The sequence below is a fragment of the Fomitopsis serialis genome (assembly GCF_022376445.1).
Source record: "Fomitopsis serialis strain Sig1Antser10 chromosome Unknown B0H18scaffold_3, whole genome shotgun sequence".
NCBI classification, from domain to species: domain Eukaryota; kingdom Fungi; phylum Basidiomycota; class Agaricomycetes; order Polyporales; family Fomitopsidaceae; genus Fomitopsis; species Fomitopsis serialis.
Window position 1 is genome coordinate 988,185 of NW_025954963.1, and position 12,052 is coordinate 1,000,236.

Here is a 12,052-nt window from a genome sequence, read left to right on the forward strand (position 1 = left end):
GCCCCCAAACGGTCGGCGTTCGTCGAGAGTTGCTTGCTTTCTTGGCCTGTTGTAGATCCGATTGCCCCGGAAGGATGGCTTACAGCGCCGCAGCCACTACTAAGAGGCATTCACCAGGTTCAGCCATCGCGTAACCCATGTATAACTCGTCCATACCAGCGAATCTCCACCCTTTCATGCCCAGACGGGTCAGTGAATATACCCGAGATGGTATCCTTCTGCGATGGGGGTGCGAGGCCTGACTGGGGGGCCGCAGCAGTGGGCGCGGTTCGTGGAACGCCTTCGGACCGCCTGGAAGACAATTGACCCGATTTCTGGTGTGAGCCATGTTGTCGCCGTCAGTGGAACAATGGCCCTCACTCTGCCAGCGGTGTGTCCGGGAACGGACTGCCCAAACGGACAAATGCCAATGGCGCGTGTCCAGGCACCGCGCTTCAAAGCCATACGCGGTAACGCGGGAGAGATATTGTAAGTTGCGTCGCCCGAGCCTCATGATCAAGATCGATGCTCAAGCTTACCGCGAAAGTGTCCCTTCGAGGGAATGTGCGAACTCCAACCTTCTACCAAGTGGGCGACCAGAGAGCCTGCACGCGAAGCGGCTGTTCGACATGGCTAAGTAGTGGCTGTCGATGAAACGCGATTCTCACTGTCGACGTCGGACCGTAGCTTATGTGCCCTCGACATCTGGCCTAGGCAGGCCGATTCTTGCCCTATGAGCATGTCAAAGCACAATGGTCCAGGATACGCAAGCGCGCTCAATGGCGACCCAGACCAGGCGAACAAAGGGCAACAGCCTTTTAGACAATGCGTCGGCTGGTAAACGCTTCAGCTTCAGGCTCGGACAAAAGATCCACTTGTACGCCCTGTCGCACCTTCGAATACCGTTCCCACAGCCCCTTTATGCAGAATATGTCGCGTGGGGCATCAAAAGACTGCGAAGGCTGTCGCATGGGTTTGATATGAGCTGGTCGAGGCGTTCTGGGGATGCTAGGCGGCGACTAGCGGGTAACCGTAACCGTTTACCTCCAGTGGTCCATTGTCCTGTGCCTTGGCCCGGTTCGTCGTGACTGGATAATGCAAGACCTTGTATATATACCGCCCCGCAGTGCATCAATCGTACGTTCACTTCCTTTCATCTCCACTTTCAATACTCGCCCACTGAACTGATATGACTCCGCAAATCGTCTTTCTTCGTTCTAACACTGCCGTGCACGAGTTCGACCTGAGCAACGAGAGGGTCGTCCTGTCGTCTAAAATACTGAACGCTTCGAATTTGCCTGGAGATGGCTGTCATCTCGAGGTCATCGGCCAGATTGTGAGTGGCTTGCGAACTCTGACGCACTGACACATCTCACAAGCATACAGCGCCGGACTATGATGGACGGCAGCCGAACGTATCTCATCATATGGACTGAGATCACCGAGGGCTTCAAGGCCCTGCCGTTCAACGATCCAGATGGTGGCGAAGATGAAGACGTCGTCTGTCAGGCGCGAGAAGATGCCCAGGGGTGCCTTATCCCACTATCTGAATTTGTGGCACAGCTCTCCGACGATCGAACCGGCGTGGCCAGTGTGGATGTGGACACTGAGAATGCGCGAGATGATGTCGAGGCTAGCGATGGTGGAGATGTCATGAATGTCAGCCCTACGATGGTGGTGCATCATGATGTTCCCATAGACAAGGAGAAGGACGCTGGCGACATGCTCTGGGATAATGTGAGCGCCAGTGCCATCAGTGAGAGCCATTCCTTTCATCTTCATCGAGCCATGTCTGACGGATGCACAGGCTACTTAGCTGCACACCCTTCTCGATTTGAAGGTGCCAAGGAGGTCTACATTGTGCGACCCGCGTACACTGTAAGCACCCTGACCAAACTCATGCCCTTCTTAGCAGCATCCCTCATTCAATTGCCTCGTAGACTAGAGGTTTCTGGCCCATCCAACTTTTTGTCCGCAAGGAAGTTGGCAGTGTCTTGAAAAGCTTTGTCATGAGCCCTCCCCTGGCAATGTTGCCAGCGCGTGCCTGAATAGGTATGTGAACATAGAAGGTTTCCGAGTCAGTTGCATCGTATGTTGACCATGTCATGTACATTAATGTACATTATCCACAGCTGGGCAGCGTCACCTTCGCTGTGTTCGCTCCGAGGGTATGTACAATTGGTGTATTCACTATTGACTATCGATGCCACTGTGTATGTACATGCAATACAATAGGGCAGTAGCAGAGACAACATGTGAGTCAAGAGGATGCATGGGCGCGTCCATCAGCAGGGGCATAGCGAATAACGCCGTCTTGCCAGTCCCGGCGCCCGTCCCCGCGATCACTGTGCAGTTGAGTTCCAGTAGGATCGCTTCGCAGACGTCGACTTACCATCCGTACGGCTCTTTCACTGCCGAAAGCCTCAAACACAACATCTCTTCTTTCGCGTGGCCTCTGTGTCACAGCCCCGGGACTTGTGGGATGCTGCGCGCGCGCGATGGCTACCACCGACGGGCGAACTTCAGCGGCTGCGAAGGACTCGAGTCGGATGCTGCTGCAAGACGCGGCACGCTGTAGACTGTATGCCGCCGGCGCTTTGCGCCTCTCGCGACGCGTTTTTCCACGTGACCAGGTGATAGCGAGTCTCGGGAATCCAGTCCGGCGAGCTTACTGTCGGTCAGAAGTCTATTCGACGCGGAGGCAGCTGCTTTCGTGCGGGTGGTGGCAGTTGATGTGGTGACCCGCGTGAGGACGACTGGTTTTGCGTTCTCCGGGGCAGTCGCAGTGGTCGGCGGGGGTTTCGCTCGGGTAGTAGTGCACATGGGCCGGTTGACTGCATTCGTCCCTGTAGACGGTCAGACGGGTCGCCCGCGCTACACGCCGGGATAGTATGTTGGATGTCATGCGAATGATGTAGTCTGCTCCAGGCTGGATGGATAAAAGTGGAATGAGTAGGTTTCGGTACGAGGTCATCATTAAGAAGAGCTCAAATATGATCATCACCGCGCGGGCGCCACTACGCGTCGTTCATGGAGATGCGTCAACGGGCACATCAACGGCGTACACACGGCGGACACGAGCAACTCGATTTCCACAACCAGCAGAACTGCCGCAGCCTGTACATGCGTTAGAGGAGGTGGAGGAGGAGGTGGAGGAAGTGGAGGACGTGCTTGAAGATGATGCGATGGCCGTCAACCCCGTCCCTGAACGATTCGTGGCCGCTCGCGTCTCTGCGGCAGCTACACCATCTGCCATTCCCTCGTGGACACCGCGGTGCTCGCCCGATCGACCTGTCATAAGACAAGAGCAGCTCGAAGAGGATGAGGAGGCGGCGCGCGTTCAAGAAGCGGAGAACATCGTCCGACCTGCCAGAGGAAGCAGCTGTCGCGGAAGTAGAAGGCGTCGTCGTCTACGACGACGTATGGGAGGCAGATCCGAATGGTGACCTGTGGGTTGGGTTGACCTCGATGCCGACGACACGGACGACCCGCTGATGGTAAACGAGTACGTCGTCGAAATCTTCGACTACCTGAAGAACGCCGAGTAAGTCACGATGCCGAACCCTCGGTACTGGGAGAACCAGAAGGACTTGGCGTAGAAGATGCGGGGCATCCTGGCGGACTGGCTCATCTAAGTTCACTCGTGCTTCAAGCTGCTTCCCGAGACACTGTTCCTGTGCGTGAAGCATCATTGGCCGATTCCTATCCGCACGCACTGGCATCGTGTCGCTGGCGAAGCTGCAGCGCGTCGGGATCGTGTGCATGTTGCCCATCACGGTGAAGGTGGAGGAGATTGATCCGCCGAGCGCGACGAACTTCCCGTACTGCGCTTCAATGAGTTCGAGATCCTGCAGGCCGAGTGGTAGGTGCTAAGACGATTGACTGGAAGAGGCCCCTCCCGACCGTCTGCACAAGCACCGCGAGGGCACGATGGGCGCGGACGGTGATGTCGTCCAAACGCCTGCAGGTGCAGGAGCTCGCGGGAACGCGGCGTACACTGCCGTCGATGCTCCTCCTCCTCCTCCTCGAGGGCTGACTCAGCTGAGCGCTAAATGTTCTCACTCGATCACGTGGAGAAATGCGTCGCGCGAGACGCATCCAGCGCGACCGGACGGGCGCGTCGCGTGTGTATTCAAGTTCATCCCTGCATCTTAGCCTCTTCAATTCAAACGCCACCTTACTGGAGGCCTGACAGATCATGATCCGCCTCCACACCCGCATATGATGTTTCGATCCCCAAGCGCAGACAACAAATGACTACTGGCAGAGGCTACGAGCTCGAGAGACCAAGTAATCATGTCAGGCAACACTCGCAGGACCATACGTGTCGCCTTTCGACGCCTGGATCGACAGGACTACTTAGCAGATCTGCAGGCTGTCGGTCACGCCAGCGATGAACAGCTTGAACGACGACAGTGCCCGCTGAAGGTACGCGTCCTATTGGTCAGCCTTGCAGAAAGCGGGCCCAGCGTTCTTCTACTTTCCGTGTAAAGACTGCAGTGTACTGCGTGTGTTTGTTTCTGCCTGAACAATTCATCTGGGGGATGTTATAGGCATGCGGATCGTGTCCGACTTGCATGAAGCTGTAGGACACAGACCAGTTCGCTGACACAGACAAGCGCTACAGCACAGAGGAAGGGGGGCACACAACGGCAAGCGGCGACTTCCAGCCACCGCAAGAGGTAGACGTGAGGATAGAAGACACGCCGAAAGTGTCGGTATGAGGAGATGTTTGACTCGGACAGCACTGGCAGCATTTCCGACGCCGTACGCAAGCTTAAGTTGTGCACTGAACTGGTCCATGTTCCGTCGCATGAGGTATTGTATAGACACGCAGTCTTCGGACGTCGCCAGACATCACGACTTGTATCCCGTGCCATTAAAGATCCAGGGGGGATAAATATCTGCAGGGGAACTACTTCAGAGTACGTACAGGCCCAGCGGCCCGGGGGTCAGATATTACGCTCGGGAAAACGTGCGATCCCAGCTGCGATGCGGGAAACACGGCCTAGATGGTACTGATCCCTCTCAGCTGATGTGAGCTCTGACACCATGCGTCCATCGAGCTCCCGGTATTGAAACATGGTGCCGCCGGTCCAAAAGACAGCGGAGCCACGCCGTGCCCCTTCTGTCACCAGAGGGGTGTTGTAGTGAGTGAACGCGGCTGATGGTATCAGTAGGGGCACGCCAGGACCGACCTCAACCTCGCAATCCAGATCTGCAAGGCCAACGCGACAATCCGCCGCCGGGTCAAACTGTCCGAATGGGACAATGCAACAGAGCCCGGGGCCCAGATTGGTACAATCGAGGTGTCTTTCACAGACTACGTCTCCAAACGTTGAGAGCAAAGGACGCGAAGGGATGGAAAAGAGCCTCTATATGTGCATCGCCGCGAAGTGCGTAGTCAAGAGTTTGTGCGTAATACTCGTGGAGCTGGGGGAAAATTCGACGAAAGACGCCTACACCCACATGAGGACGTCGAGACAACAGGCAAGGGAGAAGCAGCTCACCAGCAACCAGCCGGATGACAGGCGCCAACAGTTGGGCAAGCTCGTGAGCGACATCAACATGGTCGCAGAGCTTCGCAACCGAATTCTCGTACCTCAAGATCCTCGGACATGTCTACGTGGTCGAGGATGCGGAAGACTTGGCCCTGATTGTTCGCGATGTGACGCGCTACGGGGGTGCACACAAACCGGCGGTACGTGGATCTCGGTCGAGACTGGTTTGCTGGTGACTGTGATTCATCAGGCGGGGTGTACACAAGTTGACAACGGGCGGACTGAGAAGTGACGAGAAGGCGGTCGATAAAACCATGTACAACCTCGGTTTCAAAGTCAACTGCATAATCTGCTGACTACATCTGGGAGGCTCGCCTCACCACGTAAGACAGCGTGCACGATTGCGTTCCGGGCCCGGGGCCGGCGAGCAGTGCACACAGCTGAACGCCTATACCCCTGGTAAGATGCTAGTAGGCGACGCAATGATTTGCTACGTACTATCGCCTGCGAGCGACGATGGTACCGGTGTTGAGAGACAGACCCAGAGGAGACAAAGTTGGTTCTTCAAGATCTTTAAGAGAGGTGCGTGGCTTTTGGAAATCCGATTTAACACTATTGAATGTGTTAATACTATTTAAAGATGTCAGTACTGTATCGGGCCGGGATCTCGGCCGGACAAGGTACTTAGGACTTGGGACTTTGGCGTTTGGACTACGGAAATTTCCAACGATAAATACTGTCATACATATAGCGCCTGTCGCACACGATCAGATGAAATCAAGCGCTGAACGTTGAGATCGTGAGACCTCGACTTTCAATCCTTTAATTTGCACGCCACGACCATGAACACCACTACATAAGTACAACAGCCTCCATCGCTTCAAGCTCTTTCAGGGGACTTCCAATCTCTCGTGTGAACACTAGGATCTCGATCTCTGCTCCGATGAACTGGTTCAGGCTCTTCGTCGTCGGCGGGGCGCTCGAGGCGTGAATGTACTACAACAGCTGATGCAGACGCCACTACGCGACTAGTCTACCGCCGCCCTAGTCAGCCCTCGAGGGAAGAGAGGTGGGCGGCCGCTGGGTGATCAAGGAGTGTCTGCGAATACGTTGAGTCGGCGTCAACAACGAGCAGCCAACGTACGGCGTACTGGTTGATATGCGTAGAATACTCTCGCGGGGCGGAAGCATACTGCAAAGCCTACTCGACGAAGCACGCGAGGCGTAAAAGGCTGCCGAAAAGAAAGTTTTATCGAAAAACACCACAGATATGTGTGTTCCTTATGTAATTCTTTGTATTAGGCCATAGGAACTGATTGTGCGACCACAATTACAGGCATGGAGGAACTCACATCCCTCTCAGCTCGAACTGGGCAGCAAGGAATTGCTTCTGAACGATGCGCACGACTTCGTCGGCAGCCGCACACGGTATCCTGATAGGGGATCCCTTTCCTGCGCGGCTACCTCCTCGTACGTCTATAGCTGGAATCGTCTAACTTACCGCCCATGACACGTCGGCGCATCAGTGCGGCGCGCCCTGTTCGGGGAACTTGAAGACGTCCATCATTCAGGGCATCACAGGGGAGCTTGGGCTGAACGCCAGGCGTCCGGAGGGCTACGGCGACGACAACGAGCACACGCCGGAGAAGCAGCGGGAGCCAGCAGTAAGCACAGGGAGTCGATGCCGGCTCTCACACCACCCTTTCCGGTCTCCTTGGTGTGCTCGACGGCATCGGTGCGCAGGAGTGCCGTATCCTGTTTGCGATCACGAACAGCGTACAAGGCCCTGATCCCGCGCTCTGCCGCCCAGGGCGGGTGGACCTCCGTGTCAATTTCAGGCTGGCGAGTCGATACCAAGCGGAGAACCTCTTACCGGCGCGGATGAGCCCGAGGCAGGTGGGGTTGACGCATCTCCATGAACGACGCGTAGTGGCGCCCGCGCGGTGATGATCATATTTGAGCTCTTCTTAATGATGACCTCGTACCGAAACCTACTCATTCCACTTTCATCCATCCAGCCTGGAGCAGACTACATCATTCGCATGACATCCAACATACAATCCCGGCGTGTAGCGCGGGCGACCCGTCTGACCGTCTACAGGGACGAGAATGCAGTCAACCGGCCCATGTGCGCTACTACCCGAGCGAAACCCCCGCCGACCACTGCGACTGCCCCGGAGAACGCAAAACCAGTCGTCCTCACGCGGGTCACCACATCAACTGCCACCACCCGCACGAAAGCAGCTGCCTCCGCGTCGAATAGATTTCTGACCGACAGTAAGCTCGCCGGACTGGATTCCCGAGTCGACGTCAGGAGTCCATCGACTGCATCTGGACGACCACGAGCTCCTTGATCTTGGCTGTCACATCCTCAATCTTCGCGGTCACTACCGGTTGCCCCCGCTCTACGCTCCGAAGACGACAAGACACTACCACCGGAGTACAGTGACTGGTCCCTGACGTACGTGTTTGTGACACGGCTACGCGTTGCTCCGCTCATCCTCTCCGCAGCGAGTTGCGTGCCAGATGCTACCGCTCAGGTGATGCCCTCTAAGCGTACGCGAATACCTCGGCCCCGGCTCGATCCCATATGTCCCCGCATAGATGGCTATTATGCGATTCGTGTCGGCGGGCATGGACACGCGGCCGCGTTTCCTACCACCGTCCACTGTGACCGCTTGATTGAGGCCCAGGTCAGTGGTCGAAGGATCTCACGCGTGAGGTGAACACGAACATGGAAGTCTACGGCTTCCTTGCAACCACGACGGCGAAGGTAAGCGTCTCAGACAGTGCCTCCGAGTGCCGGCTCAATGTCTCTTTCGTAGTGACGCTGACTGCTTCTCTCAGAACTTGTCCGAGCTCGAGCCTCACTTCAACGGTCTTTTCACCCCCGACTTGGCGACGACTACATGAACGAGGACCCAGCCAGACGAGACTCAACATGTCTCCTTTATGTGTGCCTCGTGACTTGTTCGTTGCACGACTGGGTGTACATCAGATGGGAATTTTTGACTCCCACCTATCGTGCTCTATCTCACTGCTACTGAACCAGCACACTACGACTCCAGCTCCTTCTCACAGCCATGAATCCGCTCCCTGTATGTGTCTGTCGACGACAATTCGCTGATGATGGTGGTTTGCAGCGACACCAGCAGACGTGCACGCTCTTTGCACATCACTCCCCGAAACTGGTCGAGCGTGCTGCGGGAATGGGGCTGCGGAGCCTGAAGCGGCGGCGAATGGAAGAGCTGGCCAAACCTGAGGATAGCAGCCATGACGTCGAAGACTTGGGCCTTGGTGCCACACAGACAGAAGCGGTGCGTTTCTGTCGAGAATGACTACCTGACATAGCTCATGTCACCGAGGAACAGGCACTTGACACTGAGGACTCTTGATCACTATTACTGATGCTTCTTCTGCATAGGCGAGAGTCACCATCGGCGTTCAAAGACCCGCTTTGCTCGGACCAACAAATCGAACTTCACGGGGCAGATCGCCAGTATTGAGCGGCGCGAGAGTCGCTTACAAGACATGTCTGAGGCACTGTCTGCGGCGGGCATCTCTCCTGCACCTGGTCGCAAGTCCAAAGCTGGTCCGAAGTCCAACTTCGAAGACGCACTATCAGAGCAGCATCATTACATAGCACGTTCGCAAAGGGAGTTCGTGCATATCCCGACTTGGGTGCATGCGCAATGACCCCGCAGCAACGGTACTTAGCGTAGACATGCGCACAACAGGTTATACACGAGTAGATCATGATAAACGTAAAGGGAGCGGAGGCAGAGAAGAGAACGAACACCTCAGCCACTCTATGCAGCGACGCGCGACGGGTTGCGGGCGAGCGTCGCACCCGCACGCTGGGCCCGGATACTACTAAAGCGCTAGAGCTCCTCCGGCTTGACAGAGCGGTTGCGCAAGATGCTGATGTTGGTCTCACCGCTGCTCGCGGTCAGCACACCCTCGCGACGCTGGCGGAGACTTGACGATCGTCGCCTTCATCGTCAACTTGATCCAGTCCAGAGGGACGAACCAAACGATGTCCTTAGAAGAATGAGCGAACGTCAACGGCAGCAGATGTGGCGAGACTTACCCAGATCCAGACGATGCCAACCCAGCCACCAGAGATACCATGGGTACTAGTGAAACCCCAGTCGGCGTACGCCGCAATGATCGTCGGCACGAGCTGCGCAATGCAGAATGCGCAGAACAAAGCCGCCGAGGGACGCTCCATGAAGAAGCTGTGCGACCGAGTGACGAAGATGAGCGCCTGCGAGATGGTGGCAACCTGGAGGTAGACCACCGAGTGCAAAATACGATCGCTATGGTTCGTCGCAATCGTAGCACCGCCCTCGAACAGAACACCGAACTTGATGCAAATAGTAACAAGGGTGATGCTGTAGTTGAAGGCATGTCAGTATAAATAAAGCGCGGACAACAGCGAGGACGGACGTAGACAAGGTGAGGTACGAGCCGTAGGCCACGGCGTACGAGAAGATCTCGGCGAAGTCCCAGCAATGGTGAGCTGGTCGCCGGTGACCATCTTGATCTTGACGCCGAGAAGTATGGCATCGTCGAACGTCTGCTCGGTGTCCGTACTGGGAGGGTCGCAGATAGGAAGGAGACCAATGAGCTCGAAGCCGCCGCCGTCTACCTCCTCGTAAGCGCACGCAGACCGCCCGCAGCAAACTCTTCGACATCGGCCTAGATCTTGTTCTCTGCTCCTCGGTCTTGCGCGTTCAGCTCGATGGCGATACCGGCCATACCCTTGGTGGGGCGCGTGAGGTGGCCAACTGCCTCCTCACGGTACGTGATCTCCGCACGCTTGCCAGCGGGGTTGAAAGGCTTGAAGGCGAGCAACTTGATACCGAAACGCGCGCGAGTGGTGACGGTGAGAGTGCCGACAGCACCATGTCGATAGTGTCCTGGTCCTCGGAACGCGAAGCGTACGCAGCGAGAAGAATGGCGTCCTCGCGAGAAAGGGCCGTAAGTGCAGATGGCAGTGAAGCCGGGCGACCCTACGATTGACCCGAGGTGCCTTCACACACGCGGCCGCAGGGCTCCAGTGGCTTGCATTGGCATATGGCAGGTGCGCCTGGTGTCGCGAAGGGGGATCCGTGAGCGTATTGAAGCGGAGGTCGGCGCACTGCTAGACCTGAAGATGGAGCGCGGCGTTGCCCCCGGCAAGGTGCGATGCGCTCCATCGCGCAGCTTGTCGGGAACATGGTGCTGCGCCGCCGAGACACGTTCCAACCGCTGGCTAATCGGAAGACGGGCGCGGTGCGCACCCAGCTGTCGTGCTGCGTCGTGGCGGAGGAGCTTCTCTAGTTTGGGCCTGAGGACATTGATGTTGACGTGGACGCGGACGCAGACGTGATGGACGTGTCTGACGATTCGGACATGGAACAAGACTAATGTATTGTGCGACGTGGTTGGCCGGCGGAGGTCGGAAAGGGCAGAATGGTGAGCATACTCGGTGATGGTCGCGCGGCGTGGACGTGATGATCGTGGCGATGTAGCCGTCGCAGTCGATGGACGCGCGAACCTGCTCTGAACCGGGAGTAGCGTGCTTGACGATACAAACAGCGCGGGGCATGTCCTCTTACGAGGAGTTCAAGTTGGTGCAAGAACCGATCAGAGCAACACGGAGATCAGCAGACCAGTTGTTCTTCTCGACAGCCTCCTTGAACTTCGAGACCGGAGTCTAAGAGTGCCTGCGTGCTCGGTAATGAGTCCGGTAGATCCCGGAGTGACTGCGATTGCTCATTGGGGTCAAGACGATGGACGTCTAGGAGCTCTTGAAGTTCGAGGATGGCGTAACTCTGCGTCGCTAGAGTCTGCTGGTGAAGCGCACGCAGGCGTTGCTCGCGTTCCAGGGATGTCTGCAAAGAAGCGATCTCAGCCTGAAGCTCGTCGATTCTGGTCTGCATGACTAGTATCAATAACGACGAGACACTTCGCGCCGAGGACGCATCTCCCAAGTCCATTTCTGACGGTCTCAGATCCACAGCAGCGAAGAGAGCCATGAGGAGTTATACGCACCATTCTGCAGTGGCTTCGACGATCGAGACTGCTCTTCAGCTACAAGAAGTAGCGGCTTATCTAGCCCGTTGTAATACGGCATCAGCGCCATGAAGGTACAAAGAATGCTACATTCTCACCGACCATAGAATACTCCCCGCCTCCGAGTCCCTCGCTGCCGCTCGCAAAAATCTCCTCCGACTAGCTCATGCGCCCATTGGCTCTCGGTCGTCTGTGAGTTGAGGGGCCCGCCTTCAACGTAGAGGCTGGTTTGCATTACTGATCAGTCACTAGAAGTTGTTCTAGCCCGCGAAATGTGCATACCTTTTCGTCCGCTCAGTTGCCCGCACAGCAGCTGTCCGCCGACGCATGCGAAAATCCGTCGCATGAGAACTTGACGATGAGTTTAAGAGCGGTCGTTAAGGTTGTGGGTCCGCTCGATGGAGCTCGATGACGACGGCGGTGTATATCCTGCCAAAACGAGACAAAAGAAGTGAGAGAAACATTGGTAGTGTTGAGCATGTTTCTACCTTCATAAGCACAGTATCATGATA

General features: G+C 56.4%; 4 protein-coding genes across 4 annotated transcripts; 2 read left to right on the forward strand and 2 right to left on the reverse strand.

Annotated features, from left to right (window-relative positions):
• Positions 1-1,168: 1,168 nt before the first annotated feature.
• On the forward strand, positions 1,169-2,238 carry B0H18DRAFT_950727 (uncharacterized protein; the record flags this gene model as incomplete). The annotated part of the gene is made up of 5 exons (XM_048041969.1): positions 1,169-1,315; positions 1,366-1,735; positions 1,787-1,857; positions 2,112-2,147; positions 2,215-2,238. The coding sequence occupies 5 exons, from the start codon at positions 1,169-1,171 to the stop codon at positions 2,236-2,238; spliced, it is 648 nt and encodes a 215-aa protein (XP_047899817.1).
• A 2,693-nt stretch (positions 2,239-4,931) lies between these two features.
• B0H18DRAFT_868441 (uncharacterized protein) lies at positions 4,932-5,306 on the reverse strand (the record flags this gene model as incomplete). The annotated part of the gene is made up of 1 exon (XM_048039941.1): positions 4,932-5,306. A coding segment is annotated over one exon (375 nt), but the record flags the coding sequence as incomplete, so codon positions are not given.
• Positions 5,307-5,358: 52 nt separating this feature from the next.
• Positions 5,359-9,176, forward strand: B0H18DRAFT_950728 (uncharacterized protein; the record flags this gene model as incomplete). The annotated part of the gene is made up of 12 exons (XM_048041970.1): positions 5,359-5,532; positions 5,558-5,680; positions 5,747-5,815; positions 5,873-6,062; positions 6,121-6,122; positions 6,921-6,950; positions 7,007-7,144; positions 7,319-7,376; positions 7,554-7,757; positions 8,174-8,253; positions 8,624-8,797; positions 8,931-9,176. 12 exons carry the CDS (start codon positions 5,359-5,361, stop codon positions 9,174-9,176), a joined length of 1,488 nt encoding a protein of 495 aa, XP_047899819.1.
• A 185-nt stretch (positions 9,177-9,361) lies between these two features.
• Positions 9,362-11,503, reverse strand: B0H18DRAFT_1113841 (uncharacterized protein; the record flags this gene model as incomplete). The annotated part of the gene is made up of 8 exons (XM_048033029.1): positions 9,362-9,419; positions 9,448-9,521; positions 9,571-9,874; positions 9,930-9,976; positions 10,018-10,127; positions 10,244-10,495; positions 10,625-11,078; positions 11,138-11,503. The coding sequence occupies 8 exons, from the start codon at positions 11,501-11,503 to the stop codon at positions 9,362-9,364; spliced, it is 1,665 nt and encodes a 554-aa protein (XP_047899820.1).
• Between the last annotated feature and the right edge of the window lie 549 nt (positions 11,504-12,052).